The following is a 20,538-nucleotide window of genomic DNA, read 5'->3' on the forward strand; positions in this document are numbered from 1 at the left end:
AGTACAGTGGTATGATCATAGCTCAAGGGCTCAAGCAATCCTCCCATGTCAGCCTCCAGATCAGCTAGGACTAGGCATGCACCAGACAGCATCTCGCTATGTTGCCCAGGCTGATCTTGACTCCTGCCCTAAGGTGGTCTTCTGCCTCAGGTAATACATTACAAACAGTGGGCCACCATGCCCAGCTGCTGCCTACATTTTCAATATTCTACTCAACAAACATTGAGACTTCCTGGGTCTGGAAAGAAAGAAATCTAAGTATTATGTAGACTTAAGCAAACAAGTGATGTTTCAGAAGTAACCCATTACTGCTTAAAATAAAGCCTACATCAACACTCTCACTCAAACAAGGACAGACAATTGTTACTTAGTTTTTATTTCATAATCATAAACTTAACTCTGCAATCCAGCTAGGCATGGGAGAGAACAAGGAAAACATGGAACCCAAAGGGAACTGCAGCGAGAGCACAAAGATTCTAGGATACTGCGAGCAAATGGGGTGGAGGGGTGCTCTCCTGAGCTACAGAAGGAATGGTCTGGTGGTTAAGATAAAACACAAGTCAAACTTATTCGAGTTGTCCACAGTCAGCAATGGTGATCTTCTTGCTGGTCTTGCCATTCCTGGACCCAAAGCGCTCCATGGCCTCCACAATATTCATGCCTTCTTTCACTTTGCCAAAGACCACATGCTTGCCATCCAACCTTGAAAGGGAAGAACACTCACTATGATTGGTGACTACAAACAATGTCCATTATGTGTCATGAACCAAGACAAGAAAGGTAGTTTTTTTTTTTTTACTAAAACCTTTTGTACTGTCATTAAATGTACAATTCTCCAATTACCACTGAAGAGTTATACATATAGAATGAACTGCTCCCCCCCCCACAAAAAATAAACACAACACAACAAAAAAAACCTCAATCAATCGCACGTTATTAATAGTAACATAAAAGTAGCACTTAATTGGCCGGGCACAGTGGCTCACGCCTGTAATCCCAGCACTTTGGGAGGTCAAGTCGGGCAGATCACTTGAGGCCAGGAATTTGAGACCAGCCTGGCCAACATGGTAAACCCCCGCTTTACTAATAATACAACAATTAGCTGGGAGTGGTGGTGCATGCCTGTAGTCCCAGCTACTTGGGAGGCTGAGGCAGAAGAATCGCGAGAACCTGGGAGGAGGTTGCAGTGAGCTGAGAGGGCACCACTGCACTCCAACCTGGGAGACAGCGAGATCCAGTCTCAAAAAAAAAAAAGCACTTAATCGGCTGGGTGCAGTGGCTCATGCCTGAATTCCCAGCACTTTGGGAGGCCAAGGCGGGTGGATCACCTTGTCAGGGGTTCAACACCAGCCTGGCCAACATGGTGAAACCCATCTCTACAAAAATACAAAAAAATCAGCCAGGTGTGGTGGCGCACATCTGTATTCTCAGCTACTCAGGAGGCCAAGGCGGGAAAATCGCTTGAACCCAGGAGGCAGAGGTTGGAGTGAGCCCAGATTGTGCCACTGCACTCCAACATGGGCAACAGAGCGAAACTGCATCTTTAAAAAAAAAAAAAAAAAAAAAAAAAAAAAGTCACACTTAACCGCCCAGCTAGGCGCTCAGTTTCTATTATAGTATCTGGCATTCTGTATCACATTGACTATATTTGTAGCTATGTATGCTCTTCTAGTATCTTAGGGATGAAAAAGTCTATGGAAGGAAAAGTTGAAGAAAACAACTAGTGTTTGTTCTGTTCCCCCCAGGGCAAATTTTCATTTAGTCAGGTGGTTAGTGTGCCATGTTGTACCCTTACCACTCAGTCTTGGCAGTGCAGATGAAAAACTGGGAACCATTTGTGTTGGGTCCAGCATTTGCCATGGACAAGATGCCAGGACCTGTATGCTTTAGGATGAAGTTCTCATCTTCAAATTTCTCCCCATAGATGGACTTGCCACCAGTGCCATTATGGCGTGTGAAGTCACCACCCTGTCAACATATAGGAAAACTGTGACAACCATCAAGTGTGCCAAATTTGCAAGGCTCAAACTTTAAAACCAAGTTCAAACTGAATAGAAGGGTTAAATAGAACCAAAATGTTAAGAGTAACAGCTCAGATATTGTGTATTCTGAAATATTCTGGCTCAATACCAAATGAAGGGAGCAACCCAAATAAAATAAAATTCAGTAAATTTCGTACCTGACACATAAACCCTGGAATAATTCTGTGAAAGCAGGAACCCTTATAACCAAATCCTTTCTCTCCAGTGCTCAGAGCACGAAAATTTTCTGTTTAAAAAAAAATTAAAACACATATATACACACACATACATTTTATATATATATATATATATTCACATACACAAATTGTCACAATTGGAACATCTTTGTTAAACTTAGAAAATGGACCAACCTGCTGTCTTTGGAACCTTGTCTGCAAACAGCTGTAAGAGAAAATTACAGTTAATTAACATCTGCTTATTTTGTTGCTTAGTACCCATGCCTTTAGGGGCTTCTGAGTCAAAAATTCATTTTCTCACTACAATACTTCTTCAGTAATTACTTTAATCCTGAGAACTGCTCCTGACAGCCATAAGGCCCTGCAGGCAGTTGGGTTAAGAAACATGAAACCCGAAGACATGCCAAAAATCCAGAACTAGTCATGACTTAAATAGTGAGACTTCTAGAAAGTGTCTCAAACTTTTAGTACATCACACCTACTTCTGAAAAGATATATGGCTTCTTAAATGTCTATCACCACCCCCAACTTGAGCTAGAACCTAAAGGCAAAATTCTAAGGAAGAGCAAGCACTGCTGCATGATCAGGGGTAAATAGCTGTTGTTTTAGCCACTCATAATGAAAATGCTACTACCTCCAATCTGTTAACATAGCTTTATGGATTAGATGAGCAGTCACTTCTTGGTTTCCAGGCCCCTTACCTAGTAGTGGGGTAAAAAATAAAGATTGGTTTCTAGTATATCTGGTTTTGAACCTTTCTTGAATGCATTATGGTTAGAGAGGTAGCTTAAATACCACAAACATTTACAAGCCCTTTCATAAAAACAGCTTGTTTAAAAGTAGCATTTTATAAGCTATTCCAGAGATGTGACTGTCAGTATCCGTGTACATTTCTCTTACAGCAATGTACTTTTTTTTTTTTTTTTTGAGACAGTCTCGCTCTGTCGCCAGGCTGGAGTGCAGTGGCTCACTCCAACCTCCGCCTCCCGGGTTCAAGCGATTCTCCTTGCCTCAGCCTCCGGAGTAGCTGGGATTACAGGCAAGCGCCACCACGACCAGCTAATTTTTGTATTTTTAATAGAAGTGGGGTTTCACCATGTTGGCCGGGTTGGTCTCGATCTCCTGACCTCGTTATCCGCCCGCCTGGGACTCCCAAAGTGCTGGGATTACAGTTGTGGGCCACCGCGCCTGGCCAACGTACTTATTTTTTTAGTTTTTAGGTATTTGTACCTAGAACGTATGGTCTTTTTAAAACATCAGCTTTTCTCAGAGCTTTGTAGTCGGTACATTTAAGTTACTATGGCTTCCCTTTCAGACTTTCGCTAAACCCAAAGCCCTTATTGGCAGTTACCCCTCTATTCTCACCAAGACCTGCAAGTCCTTTCTCACTTCCCTTAAGCTCTCTGGGTAACCTGATGCTCAGTATTAGGTCAGGCCAAGTTTCCACGAAAGCCCTTGTCACTTACTAGCTTTGACTACAGTCATAGGTGGGGTGGGGTGTGGATTAACACGCAGTGTTTCAGTGCCTATTAAGTGCCAGGCACTACGGACAGGGTAGGCAACAAGGAAACCGCCCTGTCCTCAGGAAGACTGCATGAGGATCGATCTGGTAGTCTTTTGAGATGTGGTTTAAAGTAATAAAATCACTAATATCCTATTTCGCTACTCCCTAAGGTCTATCCATGTTAACTGGAATGGAATCGCACTCAATAACTTTTAAGACATACGCCAAGTTTAGATATTATGTTGTAATTACAACTGATCTTTAAGAACTCATTTAACGCTCTCAAAACTAATTAGGTAATCACTGGTAATCCACCTTGGTCGGAAGAGGCCTGCCTTGTGGCCAGTCGCTACTCGCCTGGTAGGCAAAGGGACAATCGGGAGGGGCTCAAGAGCGCCTCCCCCGCCAACGCCGTCACTGCAGTGGAAGGCGGTCCTTGGGCACCAGCAAAGGCAAGGCCCATTTTCACATTTCCGCTTGGGGGTGGGGGACACGGGCGGACGTTGGGGCTCATGTATAAATATTCCTACTTTATCTAAATGGAAGATACTTCAAGCGGCAATCCATCACATCCCAGCATTATCTCCTTTAATAGCATGGCCTCCCGGGATCTACAGAAGGACTGAGCATGGACCGGCTCACACCGCGCCTCGATCCTTGAGAAAAACCCTCAAGCAAGCAGCTTCCCAGCTCAGGATGTAAAGCACCCGTGCCTGCCGAGGAACAGCTTCCCAGGAAAGCGGTCGTGAGCGCGCTTCTGGCTCCGGTCTGCGACGCCCAGGCCGAGCTAGGGCGGAGCCCAACGGCTCTCAAGGCGCGGGCCTGAGCGCGGCCGCCAAGCACGTGCGTCGGGCAGGACAGGGCGCGGCCACATGGGGCAGGCGGGCGGACGCGGACCCCCTCCCCCAACAGCCGCGCAGCCGCCCCGCCTGCCTTTGTCCGCCACCGCCCCGGCCTCCTCCCCGCGCCTCGCGGACCTCCCAAAATGGCCCCTAGTCAGGAAATGGCGCCGCCGCCCGCCCGCGCTCGCCCCTCCAGAAGGGTCGCCCCGCGCCCGGGCCTTCGGGGCGCCACCACCCACCCCGACCTCGGCCCGCTTTCTGGGCCCCATTCCCGCACGCCACCGCCCGCCCGACCTCGAAGGAGACGCGGCCCAAAGGCTCGCCGTCGACGGCAATGTCGAAGAACACGGTAGGGTTGACCATGGCTAGTAGTACAGGACTTTCCTCGGCGGCAGCGTCTGCAAAGCGGCACGAGCCTGGCCTCCCGCCCCTTTTATACCAGGTTCGGCCCCGCCCGCAGCCTGGTCTCGCGCCTCCGTCCTGGCCAATCGCATCTGCGACTTTGCCAGAGTGACAGTGCAGCTGGCCTATGGACGGAAGTCGGCGCTGGAGGGGACGACACAGGAGGCGCGCGTGCGCGCTAACGCGCGGAGGCAGGTTCCCGCCCGCGGGCTCCGTCGCGGTGGCTGCGGCATGGGACTCGGGGCGGGGCAGCAGTGCGGGGCGCGGGGCATGGGGGAGGGTCAGTGCGGAACGGGGGTGGGCAGCTTGGCGCGCGCGCACGCGGGAGACGGAAGCGCGGCAGCTCTTCGGCCGTTGTCAAGCGATGAGGCGCGTCTCCCCATTGCACAGAGGGAGTAACTGAGGCGAACGCAGGCCTCAAGGTCGCGCCGCCAGTCAAGGTCGACTGGGGTCCCGCGCCCGGACCCTGCGCCTCCGCGAGCGGAAATGGGGATGACGCGTCCCCGAGACCGAGGAGCAGCCTTGCGTCCGCATTCCGTGCGGGCGACCACCGCGTCGCGTCCGACCAGGCAGTGTCAGGAAGGAGGTTGCCTTTGAGCATCGCTGTTTTCTCTAATGAGGTGGGACAGGAGCAGTCTCCGGTTTTGAGAGATTATGAAATACCTTCAAAATGCCCTACTTTCCTAAAATATCTTACACTCTGTTTGAGTCTTCTTCAGGAGGAAGCCATTAAAACAGGAGCCTGGCAAGGATCTTACCTGTGAAGATGGACTGTGCACGTTTTGCCCTCTTTCTTACTCTTTTCGAATCTCTGCTCCTGGTCCTTCCCCGCCCTCGCCCCGCCCAGCTCCCACCGTCCCCGCCTTGGGACTGAATTGTGCTTTGATTTCTGGGTGAAATATAAGCCACAATTTAAAAGCGAATTTCTTCAGGTAAAGACATTAATAATACTTTTATTAAAATACACTTGTAGGCCAGGCGCGGTGGCTCATGCCTGGTGCTTTAGGAGGCCAGGAGGCCAAGGCCGGGGAGGATCGCTTCAGCTTAGGAGTTTGACATCAGCCACCAGCCTGGGCATCTTAGACACCGTCTCTACAAAAAATAAAAAAAATTAGCTGGGCGTGGTGGCGCTCGCTACTCAGGAGGCTGGGCGGGGAGGATTGCTTGAGCCCGGAGGTCGAGGCTGTAGTGGGCAGTGATAGCATCACTGCATTCCAGCCAGAACGACAGAGTGTGACCCTGTCTCAAAAAATAAAATAGGGCCGGGCGCGGTGGCTCAAGCCTGTAATCCCAGCACTTTGGGAGGCCGAGACGGGCGGATCACGAGGTCAGGAGATCGAGACCATCCTGGCTAATATGGTGAAACCCCGTCTCTACTAAAAATACAAAAAACTAGCTGGGCGAGGTGGTGGGCGCCTGTAGTCCCAGCTACTCGGGAGGCTGAGGCAGGAGAATGGCGTAAACCCGGGAGGCGGAGCTTGCAGTGAGCTGAGATCCGGCCACTGCACTCCAGCCTGGGCAACAAAGCGAGACTCCGTCTCAAAAAAAATAAATAAATAAAAATAAAATAAAATAGGCCGTGCGTGGTAGATCACGCCTGTAATCTCAGCACTTTGGGAGGCCGAGGTGGGAGGATCACCCGAGGTCAGGAGTTCGAGACCAGCCTGCACAACATGGTGAAACCCCATGTCTACTAAAAATACAAAATTAGCCGGGCATGATGGCGTGCACCTGTAGTCCCAGCTACCCCCTCGGGAGGCCGAGGCAGGAGAATCGCTGGAACCCAGGAGAAGGGAGGTTGCAGTGAGCAAAGATTGCGCCACTGCACTCCAGCCTGGGAGACAGAGACTCCGTCTCAAATAAACAAAAATATAAAATAAAACGCACTTATGTGACTGGTGTTTTGTTCAGAAAACCTTACAAGGAAATTGATATATCCTGGGCTCTCACTTAAGTTGCACTATTAAGGATATTATTTAACGTTTCTTTTTGTTTTTTTGAGACAAGGTCTCACTCTCACCTAGGCTGGAAATGCAGTGGTGTGTTATTGGCTCACTGCAACCTCCCTTCCCTTGCTTAAGCGAGCGTCCCACTTTAGCTTCCTGAGTAGCTGGGACTACAGGCATGTACCCACACCCAGCTCATTTTGTTTGTGTGTGTATTGTAAAGACGGGGTTTCGCCACATTGCCCAGGCTGGTCTCAAACTCCTGGACTCAAGCGATCCACATGCCTCACCTTCCCCAAAGTGCTGGGATTATAGGCGTGAGCTGCTGCACCTGGATGTTATTTAATGTTTCTAAAACTCAGTTTCTTCATCTGCACAACCAGGATAGGGTTGTGGTGAGACAAAAATGAGAATTCATCTGATAGATGAAGTACAGTTTCTGGCCTCTTGCCACTGTTAATAACCGTGAGCCAACGTGTTAGAAATCTATTTATTCGAGATAGGGTCTCACTCTGTTGTTAGTCTGGAGTGCAATGGTGCAATCCTAGCTCACTGTAACCTCGAACCCTTGGACTCAAGCAATTCTCCCTCCTCAGCCTCCCAAATGTCTGGGACTGAAGGCACAAGCCACTGTGCCAGCTAATTTAAACTTTTTTACAGAAACTGGTTCTGGCTGTGTTGTCAGGGCTGGTCTCAAACTCCAGGGCTTAAAGGATTCTCCCGGCCGGGCGCGGTGGCTCACGCCTGTAATCCCAGCACTTTGGGAGGCCGAGGCGGGCGGATCACAAGGTCAGGAGATCGAGACCACGGTGAAACCCCGTCTCTACTAAAAATACAAAAAATTAGCCGGGCGCGGTGGCGGGCGCCTGTAGTCCCAGCTACTCAGGAGGCTGAGGCAGGAGAATGGCGTAAACCCAGGAGGCGGAGCTTGCAGTGAGCCGAGATCGCGCCACTGCACTCCAGCCTGGGCGACAGAGCGAGACTCCGTCTCAAAAAACAAAACAAAAACAAAAACAAAAAAAAAAAAAAAAAAAAAGGATTCTCCCACCTTGGCCTCCCAAAATTACGGCATTACAGCTGTGAACCGCCATGCCCAGCCTGTGTTAGAAATTTAGAGTATGTTGTTTTGTTCTCACAACCATCCCATTATCCCCATTTTACAGATGTGTAAAGTAAGGCTCTAGCTTCTTGTTCAGAGTAATTGCTTGTGAGTGTTAGCAAACCCAAACTGGAAGCTGCTTTTTTCCCCCCAACTCCACATCATTTGATGCTTTGTGATCTTAAGGAAGCCACCTGTCCTCATCTGACACTGAAAAAAATTGCCCAAGGCCTTCAGGCATAAATTCTTTCAATTTCTCTCTCCTCCATCCTAAAACCTAGAGCAGTTAGGAACTCCTCCTAAGAAGTAAATGAATGAGGCCGGGCGAGGTGGCTCATGCCTGTAATCCCAGCACTTTAGGAGGCAGAGGCGGGTGGGTCATTTGAGGTCAGGAGTTCAAGACCAGCTTGGACAACATAGTGAAACCCCATCTCTACTAAAAATACAAAAATTAGCTGGGCGGGGCTGGGTATGGTGGCTCACGCTGTAATTGCAGCACTTTGGGAGGCTGAGGTAAGTGGGTCACTTGAGGCCAGGAGTTCGAGACTAGCCTGGCCAACACAGGGAAAACCCATCTCTACTAAAAAGTACAAAAATTAGGGCCAGGCACAGTGGCTCACGCCTGTAATCCCAGCACTTTGGGAGACTGAGGCAGGCGGATCACGAGGTCAGGAGTTCAAGACCAGCCTGACCCACGTGGTGAAACCCTGTCTCTACTAAAAATACAAAAATTAGCCAGGCATGGTGGTGTGCATCTGTAATCCCAGCTACTTGGGAGGCTGAGGAAGGAGAATCGCTTAAGCTTGGGAGGCGGAGGTTGCAGTGAGCCGAGATCGCACCACTGCCATTCCAGCCTGGGGGATGGGGTGAGAGTCCATCTCAAAAAAAAAAAAAAAAAAAAAAGTTGGCCGGGCGCGGTGGCTCAAGCCTGTAATCCCAGCACTTTGGGAGGCCGAGACGGGCGGATCACAAGGTCAGCAGATCGAGACCATCCTGGCTAACATGGTGAAACCCCGTCTCTACTAAAAATATAAAAAAACTAGCCGGGTGAGGTGGCGGGCGCCTGTAGTCCCAGCTACTCGGGAGGCTGAGGCAGGAGAATGGCGCAAACCCGGGAGGCGGAGCTTGCAGTGAGCTGAGATCCGGCCACTGCACTCCAGCCTGGGCGACACAGCGAGACTCCGTCTCAAAAAAAAAAAAAAAAAAAAAAAAAAAAAGTAAATGAATGCAGGAATGAATAATAAAGTAAATAGGCTGGGTGCAGCCTGTAATGCCAGTGCTTTGGGAGGCCAAGGCAGGAGGATCGGTTGAGTCCAGGAGTTTGACACCAGCCTGGGCAACAGAGGGAAACCCTGCTTCTACAAAAAAAATATATATCTTCTTTTATTTTTTATTTTTTGAGACGGAGTTTCGCTCTTGTTAACCAGGCTGGAGTGCTATGGCTTGATCTCGGCTCACCGCAACCTCTGCCTGCTGGGTTCAAGCAATTCTCCTGCCTCAGCCTCACAAGTAGCTGGGATTATAGGCATGTGCCATCACTCCCAGCTAATTTTGTATTTTTAGTAGAGACGGGTTTCTCCATGTTGGTCAGGCTGGTCTCAAATTCCCAACCTCAGGTGATCTGCCCACCTCGACCTCCCAGAGGGTGGGGATTACAGGCGTGAGCCACCGTGCCTGGCCTATTTTTATTTATTTATTTATTTATTTATTTATTTATTTATTTATTTATGTATTGAGACAGAGTGAGTTTTACTCTTGTAGCCCAGGCTGGAGTTCAATGAATGGCATGATCTTGGCTCACTGCAACCTCTACCTCCTGGGTTAAAGCAATTCTCCTGCCTCAGCCTCCCAAGTAGCTGGGATTACAGGCATGCACCACCATGCCTAGCTTATTTTGTGTTTTTAGTAGAGATGGGATTCATCATTTTGGTCAGGCTGGTCTTGAACTCCCAACCTCAGGTGATCCGCCTGCCTCAGCCTCCCAAAGTGCTGGGATTACAGGCGTGAGCCACTGTGCCTGGTCAAAACATTTTTAAAAATAAAAATTAGCCGGGCGCGGTGGCTCACGCCTGTAATCCCAGCACTTTGGGAGGCCGAGGCGGGCGGATCACAAGGTCAGGAGATCGAGACCACGGTGAAACCCCGTCTCTACTAAAAATACAAAAAATTAGCCGGGTGCGGTTGTGGGCGCCTGTAGTCCCAGCTACTCGGGAGGCTGAGGCAGGAGAATGGCGTGAACCCGGGAGGCGGAGCTTGCAGTGAGCCGAGATCGCGCCACTGCACTCCAGCCTGGGCGACAGAGGGAGACTCCGTCTCAAAAAAAAAAAAAAAAAAAAAAAAAAATTAGCCAAGCGCAGTGGGGTGGTGCACACCTGTAGTCCCAGCTACTCAGGAGGCTGAGACGGGAGGATCACTTGAGCCCAGGAAGTTGAGGCTGCAGTGGGCCATGATGGTGCCACTACACTCCAGCCCAGGTAGCAGAGCCAGACCCTGTCTCAAAAATAAGTACATCTGGCTGGGTGCAGTGGCTCATACCTGTAATCCCAGAACTTTGGGAGGCCAAGGCGGGTGGATCACTTGAAGTCAGAAGTTCGAGACCAGCCTGGCCAACATGGCGAAACCCCATCTCTACTAAAAATACAAATATTAGCCCAGTGTGATGGTGGGCTCCTGTAGTCCCAGCTGCTCGGGAGGCTAAGGCAGGGGAATCGCTTGAACCTGGGAAGTGGAGATTGTAGTGAGCCAAAATTGCGCCACTGCACTCCAGCCTGGGTGACAGACTGAGACTTCGTCTCAAAATAAATAAATGAATACATCCTTGTGACTTGTCCTCCCTCTTGCTACTATTTGAAGTCCTGCCTTTTTGTCACCATCAACATTGTCACAGCGAAGTCCTAGTTCTTGTCATTTCATCTACACAGGCATAGGGTATATACACTCAAGAATACAAATGTTCATGCTTTGTTTGTAAGTGGGGAGCTGATACTGTAGGGGTTCTTTTTCTGACATTATCTGTTGAGCTGGACTGTCTAATTGTGGAAAATATCAGCAGACACAGAACCTCAGGAATGTGGGGCTGTCCATGCCTTATTTGGATGAATCAGACCAAAAGCAAATCCAGCTGAACTCAACAGTGCCCTGATCTGGCTAGCTGGAGGTGTTCTATGCCAGCAAGCAGAACTCTGAAAATCAACTAGCTCCTGATCATATGGCATCTTATAAACAAATGCTTATCTCAAAAATATGCCTGAGCAGGAGAGAAGGTAACCAGAGAAAAAATTAGGGTATGCAAAATTATGAAAACAGACGACTTTGGGTAGTAACTTGTCTTCTCTGTGCCTCTTGCCCAAGGCCTAGCTTAGTGCCTCTGCTCTCTAGGCTGAATGGAAACCGCTTCTGCTGAGACCACCAGTGACCTCTCAGCCCACAAACTCAGGTGCTTTTGGCAGGTCTGACACTGCCTGGATCAGGCAGGTTTTATCACCTCCTTGATTGGAAAGCTTCCTTTCCTTGATGACTTTGACTTTTCTTTCATGTTTCCTTTACCATTTCTGCTTTAACTCTTTCATAAATTTCTGCTCTGTCAGAGTTAAGCATTTGATCTTGTTTCCTCACACAGCCTCCAAGATCAACCTCATCCTTTCCTATGGCTTAAATTCCCAGATGATTCTAAACCAAGTTCTCAGCCAGGCACAGTGGCTCACACCTGTAATCCCAACACTTTGGGAGGCTGAGGCAGGCGGATCACCTGAGGTCACGAGTTCAAGACCAGCCTGGCCAACATGGTGAAACTCCATCTCTACTAAGAATACAAAAATTAGATGGGTGTGGTGGTGTGCACCTGTAATCCCAGCTACTCAGGAGGTTGAGGCACGAGAATATCTTAAACCTGGAAGGTTGAGGTTGCAGTGAGCCAAGATCAAGCCACTGCACTCCAACCTGGGCAACATGGTGAAACTGTCTCAAAACAAACAAACAAAAAACAAGTTTTCTAGCAAGCAGTAGAAAACTTCATCAATACTGGCTTAGACAGGAGTTAATTTGTCTCATACAATAAAAAATCCAGAGGCAGAGAGCAACTCAAAGGTGCTCTTAGTAGAATGAACCTACTAAGTGGTGATCAGAAGTCAGAAAAGCAATGTGGAATAACAGAAATTCAAATAGGTATCACCTTATTAGCCCTAAGAGTTGGGTGGGCCCTGAAGTATATGAAAGATTCTGAAATACCTGTCAAGCACAGAAATGGTCAGAGACATTAATCTTTTTTTTTTTTTTTCTTTTTGAAACAGGATCTTACTCTGTTGCCCAGGCTGGAGTGCAGTTTTTCAATCAGAGCTCACTGTAGCCTCCACTGCCCAGGTTCAAATGATCTTCCCACCTCAGCCTCCTGAGTATCCAGGACCACCACGCCTGGCTAATTTTGTATTTTTTAGTAGAGATGGGGCTTTTCCATGTTGGTGAGGCTGGTCTCAAACTCCCAACCTCACGTGATCTGCCCACCTCAACCTCCCAAGGTGCTGGGATTACAGGTGTGAGCCACCGTGCCTGGCTTGCATTTTAATATTTAAGATAACTTTAAGTTCAACATATTTAAAAGTTTATTAAAGTTATTTAATACTCAGGGAGGTTTTCTTTGTTAATTTGGACAATTAAGTACTTTAATAGGAAACCAAATTCATTACATTGACAAATGTAGTTTAAAATGTAGAACATGCCTGGGTGCAGTGGCTCACGCCTGTAATCCTAGCACTTTGGGAGGCCAAGGAAGGTGGATCACCTGAGGTCAGGAGTTCAAGACCCGCTTGGCCAACATGGAGAAATGCCATCTCTACTAAAAATACAAAAATTAGCCAGCCGTGGTGACGGGCGCCTGTAATCCCAGCTACTGAGGAGGCTGAGGCAGGAGAATCGTTTGAACCTGGGAGATGGAGGTTGGAGTGAGCCAAGATTGTGCCACTGCACTCCAGCCTGAGCGAGGAGACAGAGAGAGACTCCGTCTCAAAAAAAAAAAAAAGTTTGCAAATATATTCAAAGAGTTCAAATTTGCTATACTTATAAAGACACTAATATTATTTCTAAGGTAAACTTGAAGCCCAGGAAAGAAGTAGATTTTAAAATTGTAGTTTATTTTTTACAAACCTGATGTTTTAAAAATAAAATAATAAAAAATAAAATTGTAATTTAGGCTGGGCACAGTGGCTCACACCCATAACCTCAGCACTTTGGGAAGCCAAGGTGGGAGGATTGCTTGAGCCCAGGAGTTTGAGACCAGTCTGGGCAACATAGTGAGACCCCTCCCATCGCTACAAAAAAATTGCTTTAATTAAAATTGTAGCTTTAATGAATTAAATATCAGTTGTTAACATATAATAACCCCTGAATAGTCTTTCTACATAGGAAAGCCACATGGCACAAAACTGCCACAACAGGTGCCCCAGGATTGGACAGGAAAACCAGGAGAGAAGGAAGAAGGGCAAAAGTTGAGGGAGGAGCCACCACCATCTGTCCTGTTTCAAAAGTTTTCCAGGAGCCCCACTCGGCAGCTTCCACACTTGGCTACAAGCAACCAGGAAGATAACTATAGTTGACCCTGAACAACGTGGTGTTTCGCCATGTTGGCCAGGCTGATCTCAAACTCTTGACCTCAGGTAATCCGCCCTCAGCCTCCCAAAGTGTTGGGATTACAGGTGTGAGCCACCACACCCAGCCTAAATAGGCCTTTTGAGGAGTCAAAGGTTATATGTGGATTTTTGACTGAAAAGAGTATCAGCATCCCTAACCCCCATGTTGTTCAAAGGTCAACTGTATTTTTCTTTTTAGAGATGGGGTCTTGCTATGTTGCCTAGGGTGGAGTACAGTGGCTATTCACAGGCACAATCATAGTACATTATAGCCTTGAACTGCTGGGCTCAAGCAATCCTCCTGCCTCAGCCTCCTGAGTAGCTGAGACTACAGGTGCAGCCACCATGCCCGGCTAAGGGTCAACTGTATTTTGATTGGGCCTGTGGCTGCCCACACCACTCAAGGTCCTGATAGTAAGGAAGAAGGCAAGAGAGAAGCCTGTTGTGTAGACAATGGATGCATGTCTGATGCACCTACGACCTGACTGGGGAGAGAAGGGAATGACTGGAGAGTCCTTGGGCACATGGGAAGCTGGCAGAGAGCCCAGCATGGGCCTAGGGAGGACCCTACCAACTCTCCAGTGGACCCAGCCCTGAAGCACCCCTCTGGGTTGATGCTAAAGTTGAGGTTGGGGGTGGGGAGGATACACCTGCTGGGTTGAGCCCTTAATCTCCACCTGTGCCTTCAGGCCTCAGTATCTAAGGTCTTCAGACTTTGCCTCCCACTTGAGCTCAGAAGGTGGGGAATTTCCCTAACAGGAAGGGGCACAATAACAAAAAAATAAACCCGGAAACAAGGCTTCAGTTAGTAAACATAGAATCCTATAAAGTGTTAGTTGCCATTATTAATGGTCATTGGGTTTTTCTGTTTAGTTTTGTTTTTTGAGATGACGTCTCCCTCTTGATGCCCAGGCTGGAGTGCAATGGCACGATCTCTGCTCACTGCAACCTCTGCCTCCCAGGTTCAAGTGATTCTCCTGCCTCAGCCTTCCGAGTAGCTGGAATTACACGTGCCCGCCACCATGCCCAGCTAATTTTTTGTATTTCTAGTAGAGACAGGATTTTGCCACGTTTGCCAGGCTGGTCTCAAACTCCTGGCCTCAGGTGATCCACCCACCTCAGCCTTCCAAAGTGCTGGGATTACAGGTGTGAGCCACTGCGCCTGGCCCTTATGGTCATTGTTAAATTCGCACAGCAGTCCTTTGAATATTTATTTATTTTTATTTTTTGAGACAGAGTTTCACTCTTGTTGTCCAGGCTGGAATGCAATGGCACGATCTTGGCTCAGTGCAACCTCTGCTTCCTGGGTTCGAGCGATTCTCCTTCCTCAGCTTCCTGAGTAGCTGGGATTATGGGCATACGCCGCTATGCCCAGCTAATTTTGTATTTTTAGTAGAGACGGGGTTTCTCCACGTTGGCCAGCCTGTTCTCGAACTGCCTACTTCAGGTGATCCGCCTGCCTCAGCCTCCCAAAGTGCTGGGATTACAGGTGAGAACCACCGCACCCAACCTTATTTATTTATTTATTTTTGAGACAGTCTGACTCTGTTGCCCAGTCTGGAGTGCAGTGGTGTGCTCTTGACTCACTGCAACCTCCGCCTCCTGGGTTTAAGTGATTCTCCTGCCTCAGCCTCCCAAGTAGCTGGGATTGCAGGCACATGCCACCACACCCAGCTAATTTTTGTATTTTTAGTAAAGACGGGGTTTTACCATGTTGCAAACCATTGGCCAGGCTGGTCTTGAACTCCTGACCTCAGGTGATCCACCCACTTCGGCCTCCCAAAATGCTGGGATTACAGGCGTGAGCCACCGTGCCCAGCCTAAATATTTATTTTTACTATTGTTATTCTTTTTTTTTTGAGACAGAGTCTTGCTCTATCGCCCAGGTTGGAGTGCAGTGGTGAAATCTCGGCTCACTGCAGCCTCCACCTCCCAGGCTCAAGCGATCCTCCCGCCTCAGCCTCCCAAGTAGCTGGGACTGTGCCACTACGCCCAGCTAATTTTTGTATTTTTAGTAGATACAGGGTTTCACCATGTTGCCCAGGCTTGTCTCAAACTCCTGGGGTCAAGTAATCCACCTGCCTTAGCCTCCCAAAGTGCTGGGATTACAGGCATGAGCCACCACACTCAGCCTGTCCTGATTTTTTGTTTGAGTGCACAGTTTGTGTTCATTTGGCCATATCTTATAGTCAACTGCATAATAACTCAAATTTAGCTCTGGTATGGGTTTGGTTCTTACCACCAAATGTAAGGTCAACATTTCCCACAAGGCCCAGTTCTCCAGGTTCCTGGGGTGATTTTGGTCCCTGAGGTGACCATCTTGGCCTCTGATGCCGAAGGCAGAACTGCAGCAGGTGAGGATGAAGCAGGAGGGAAAATGGTGGCAACTGAAGATGAACCCTCTGCCCAGGCCCAGAGCAAAATGAAATGTGGGGCTTCTCATTAAAAAATTATCAAGAATTGAATTTCAAGACCATAACAGCAAAGCATTAAACCAAACACGAAGCCCTTCTGAGCATGGGGCCTGTGCAACTGCATGCTCACACCCAGGACGTTGGCCCTGCCACTGCAGTCAACCTCTAGGTGCACCAGATACAAGAGAGTTGGTACCTACTTACCCACTCTTTCCCAAGAGCCATCGCCCAGTGCTCAAGGGGGAGAGTGGAGGCCAGTCCAGAGACCGAAGAAGCCTACGTGAGGTACAGATGCTGGAGTCTGAAGGTGGAGAAGGAGTGCTGAGAGGAGCCCTCCTAACACAAGGGGCCTTGCAGTGAGAGCCTGAGAGTGTCCCTGGGGAGGGGCATGAGTGAGACCTGGGGGCAGAGCACAAGTTCTGGTGGGAACTTGGTGGACATGTCCTACACTGACCACCATGGGGGCTGTGACAAGAGAACTGAGGCCTCTCAGGGTGAGTACATTCTGCAAGCAAGGAGCAGTGTGAGAAACACCACACATGTTCCCAGGGGTTGCACTGAGTACCAGGCAGCAGCTATCTCTCACTGGAGAGGGAAGAGAGAGCAGCAATAGGCCACCCTGCCAGGGTGTAGGTGCACAGGGGTGAGCGCAAACAAATCTTGCAAACATGGAGATGCCAAACCAATAAAGGAAGGTGTCTGCCCTCAAATAATGTGAAGCCTGTGGTGAACTGAATTCCACAGCAAAGTCCAGACCCAGCTCCCTGAAGACTGGATGGGCTTGACCCCAACACTAACAGACTGCCAGAGGAAGGTGTATGCAATTCTCCAAGCAGAACTGCTATTTACTTCAGTCTCTGCTATTCTTTTTTTTTTTTGAGATGGAGTCTCACTGTGTTGCCCAAGCTAGAGTGCAGTGGTGTGATCTCGGCTCACTGCAACCTTGGCCTCCCAGGATCAAGCAATTCTTCTGCCTCAGTCTCTCGAGTAGCTGGGACTACAGGTGTTTGCTACCACACCTGGCTAATTTTTGTATTTTTAGTAGAGACAAGGTTTCACCATGTTGGCCAGGCTGGTCTCGCACTCCTGACCTTACGTGATCTGCCTGCCTCCGCCTCCCAAAGTGCTGGGATTACAGGTGTGAGCCACCACGCCTGTCCTCTGATATTCTTTTACACACAATGCCTAGCATTTAATGACAAATTCCTCCAGTCTGGCTGCCTTCAAACTGGGTCATCAACTTTTTCCTGCCTTCAGATTGAAACTGAAACATTTGTCCTCCCCATGTCTTGAGCTTGCTGGCCTTTGGACTGGAACTCATGCCTTCTGCTCTCCTGGGTCTCCAGCTTGCTAGCTCACCCTGTATATCCCTATATATTCTCTTTCTCTGGAAAACCCTAATCCAGACACCCAAAAAACAAGATAATGTGATCCATCATCCAGAGAGGCAACAGTCAATAGAAGCAGATCCAGAAATGGTCTACATTCTCAGATAGAGAGACATTGGCCATGAGAAGTGTTTAACAGGATGCAGTGCAAAGAGTGTACAACATGCATGAAAAGAGGGGAGGCTGTTTGCCTGTTTGCCATGTGTGGATGCAGTAAGAAGGCACTGCCTCTATGAGGGTACTCACTGATCTACAATGGGAATGATCCTTAGAAAAGCAGAGCTGAGGCCGGGCACGGTGGCTCAAGCCTGTAATCCCAGCACTTTGGGAGGCCGAGACGGGCGGATCACGAGGCCAGGAGATCGAGAGACGATCCCGGCTAACACGGTGAAACCCCGTCTCTACTAAAAAATACAAAAAAACTAGCCGGGCGAGGTGGCGGGCGCCTGTAGTCCCAGCTACTCGGGAGGCTGAGGCAGGAGAACGGCGTAAACCCGGGAGGCGGAGCTTGCAGTGAGCTGAGATCCGGCCACTGCACTCCAGCCTGGGTGACAGAGCAAGACTCCGTCTCAAAAAAAAAAAAAAGAAAAGCAGAGCTGATATGGCTGGGCACGGTGGCTCACACCTGTGATTACAGCACTTTGGGAAACTGAGACACAAGGTCAGGTGACTTGATCACAAGGTCAGGAGATCAAGACCATCCTGGCTAACATGGTGAAACCCTGTCTCCACTAAAAAAAAAAAAAAATTAGCTGGGCATGGTGGCACGCACCTGTAGTCCCAGTTACTCAGGAGGCTGAGGCAGGAGAATCGCTTGAACCCGGGAGGCAGAGGTTGCAGTGGAGAAGAGATCACACCACTGTGCTCCAGCCTGGGCGACAGAGCGAGACTCTGTCTCAAAAAAAAAAGAAAGAAAAAAACAAAGCAGAGCTGATATCCCCCTGGAGCCACAAATGTTCACCATGGGTAATGAGTGTGCTTCTGGGTGGTTGGGACAAGTTAGGCCAGCATATCATCTGGTGAGACCTCATTCAGAACCAAGAACCCTGTCTAAGCCTTCCTTGGAATTCCAGAGAGGCACCCTAGCTCTCAGGGGTGTCCTTCAGGCCTGGCCATTCCCAAAAGGCCGGGGCTGCAAAGTGGTAGCAGTTGCCTCCTGGCCTGTAGCAGTTGCTCTCCCTGCTTGGACCCCTCTACCATCTGCCCTCACTGCTTCATTTGATTCATTTATTGGTGTTTGACAGGCGAAGTTCTGTGTTACCTGCTGTTTCACTGGAGCTTAACACAAGTTCCTGAGACAAAACTCAAACTCAACAAAGGTCTCCCTTTCCTTTCCTCACCTTGGTCTGGGCACATTGTGTTGGCCTCCCAACTACCACACAGCCCTGTCCAGCAAGGCCCTCAGCTGAATCATGATTGATTCTTGGCTGGGAGAACACACTGGGCCATGGCTCACACCTCTCCCAGAGGTGCTGATTGTAACTCTTCTCTGCCTTGGGGTAAAGCGAAACCTGAGGTTCCCCGTTCCCTAAAATGTCTCTCTTCTGATTTCAGTGGAAATCTCCATGGGTCCCTTCCCTCCTTAGTCCTATCCAACTGCCAGTGAAGACTCACAGCAGGGATGCCATAGATGAATCCCCTAAACCCTATCCCACAACAGAACAGTGATTAGGGGAAATAACCCCACTCCAGCCAATTAACCAGAAAGCATCCCTCCGAGACAGTCAGTGTGAGTGGCCTGGTCAGGCTGGGAGGGAAGGGGTGTCCTGCTGCACAATTTGTTTCCGCATTTCCAAGCCTCTGTTCATTCAGTGGATATGTATGAGCCTGGGTACGCCTTCCTGTTTCCTCCAAAGCCCGGTGCTGGCAGGCTGAGAGAGAGGGGTGCCCTTCTCCTAAGTGCCAAGCCTGCTCTGCGACTCAGGGTAGGGGTGTGTAAAAACACAGGGTGCCAAGTGCGATGGCTCACGCCTCCCAGCACTTTGGGAGGCCAAGGCAGGCGGATCACGAGGTCAGGAGATCGAGACCATCCTGGCTAACACAGCGAAACCCTGCCTGTCCAAAAAATACAAAAAATTAGCCAAGTGTGGTGGCATGCACCTGTAGTCTTAGCTACTCGGGAGGCTGAAGCAGGAGAATCACTTGAACCTGGGGGGCAGAGGTTGCAGTGAGCTGAGATCGCGCCACTGCACTCCAGGTTGCAGTGAGCCGAGATTGAACCACTGTACTCCAGGCTGGGTGACAAGAGTGAGGCTTCGTCTCAAAAAACAACAACAACAACAACAACAACAAAACACAAGGCATCTAAACACAGGAAATCACAATGAAGACTCAGTGATCACGTGGATGGGATGCCTATGCCTTCTGCCAGATCGGCAGCACTGCTCTCTGTTTTTGCTAACAATACCTTAATTCCTTAATTCCCTTTAGGGAACCCCCTGCCCAGTATAGGTGCTCTGGGTGGAGCTGACCTCATTTCCAGCTCCAGAATTGAGCAGTCACTTGACTTGGGCCTGTAAAAACTTTGGTGTTCAGTTCAGGATGGGCACAAACCCCAAATCCTGACAGGGTGAACCTTCTCAGGACTTGTGCTGAAAATATTGGGAAAGAGACCCCATTTCTCCTGAGATTGCTGGATGTGGTCCTCACTCCAAAGTGTTCGAAGGCCTTTTCCCTGGCTGGGTTGGTGTGCCAACCTCTCCTGGTGCTGTGCCACCTCTCTCTGGGGCTGTGCCACCTCTCCTTGGGCTGTGCCACCTCACCCTGGTGCAATGGCACTTCTCCCCAGGGCTGTGGCACCTCTCCCAAGACCTCACTTGTTCAAGTGTTATGAAGAATTTCACAACAGTAATGGCAGAGCTTAACCTGAGCCCAGCCCTTCTGAGAAAGAGTCCTATGTGACTGCAAGAATCACCTGTCCGAAGTTGGGCCTGTGTCCCACACACGTGCAACCTGAGGTACAGCTGAAGACCCAGGAGGAACCACCACTCAGGGCTGGTGGTGCTTCTCTGCAGCCCTCTTGTCTCTGGGACCCTGTCCCCCAAGTCCTAACTGTCTGGGAGCCCTGGCCACAGCCTTTCCTTGGCCCCATGAGGTCCCCACTG

At 49.2% G+C, this 20,538-nt stretch overlaps 1 protein-coding gene and 1 long non-coding RNA gene across 5 annotated transcripts; one reads left to right on the forward strand and one right to left on the reverse strand.

Moving 5' to 3' along the window:
- Positions 1-355: 355 nt before the first annotated feature.
- Positions 356-4,971, reverse strand: PPIA (peptidylprolyl isomerase A). 4 transcript variants are annotated; one of them, XM_028844738.2, is made up of 6 exons: positions 4,859-4,971; positions 2,853-2,919; positions 2,393-2,423; positions 2,180-2,268; positions 1,796-1,968; positions 356-702 (listed from the first exon to the last, which is right to left on the reverse strand). In XM_028844738.2, the coding sequence occupies exons 4-6, from the start codon at positions 2,186-2,188 to the stop codon at positions 567-569; spliced, it is 318 nt and encodes a 105-aa protein (XP_028700571.1). In that variant the 5' UTR covers positions 2,189-2,268; positions 2,393-2,423; positions 2,853-2,919; positions 4,859-4,971; the 3' UTR covers positions 356-566.
- A 35-nt stretch (positions 4,972-5,006) lies between these two features.
- LOC144339849 (uncharacterized) lies at positions 5,007-5,889 on the forward strand. The gene is made up of 2 exons (XR_013415361.1): positions 5,007-5,586; positions 5,686-5,889. It is a non-coding gene; the product is annotated as an uncharacterized LOC144339849 (long non-coding RNA).
- The last annotated feature ends 14,649 nt before the right edge of the window (positions 5,890-20,538 follow it).

The sequence above is a fragment of the Macaca mulatta genome, chromosome 3 (genome assembly GCF_049350105.2).
Source record: "Macaca mulatta isolate MMU2019108-1 chromosome 3, T2T-MMU8v2.0, whole genome shotgun sequence".
In the NCBI taxonomy this organism is placed as follows: Eukaryota; Metazoa; Chordata; class Mammalia; order Primates; family Cercopithecidae; genus Macaca; species Macaca mulatta.

Coding starts and splice junctions, on each gene's coding strand:
- PPIA (XM_028844737.2), bottom strand. Junction 1,969..2,392: donor CAAGGTTCCAAAGACAGCAG/GTTGGTCCATTT, acceptor ATATGTTGACAG/GGTGGTGACTTCACACGCCA. Junction 703..1,795: donor TGCACTGCCAAGACTGAGTG/GTAAGGGTACAA, acceptor TTCCCTTTCAAG/GTTGGATGGCAAGCATGTGG.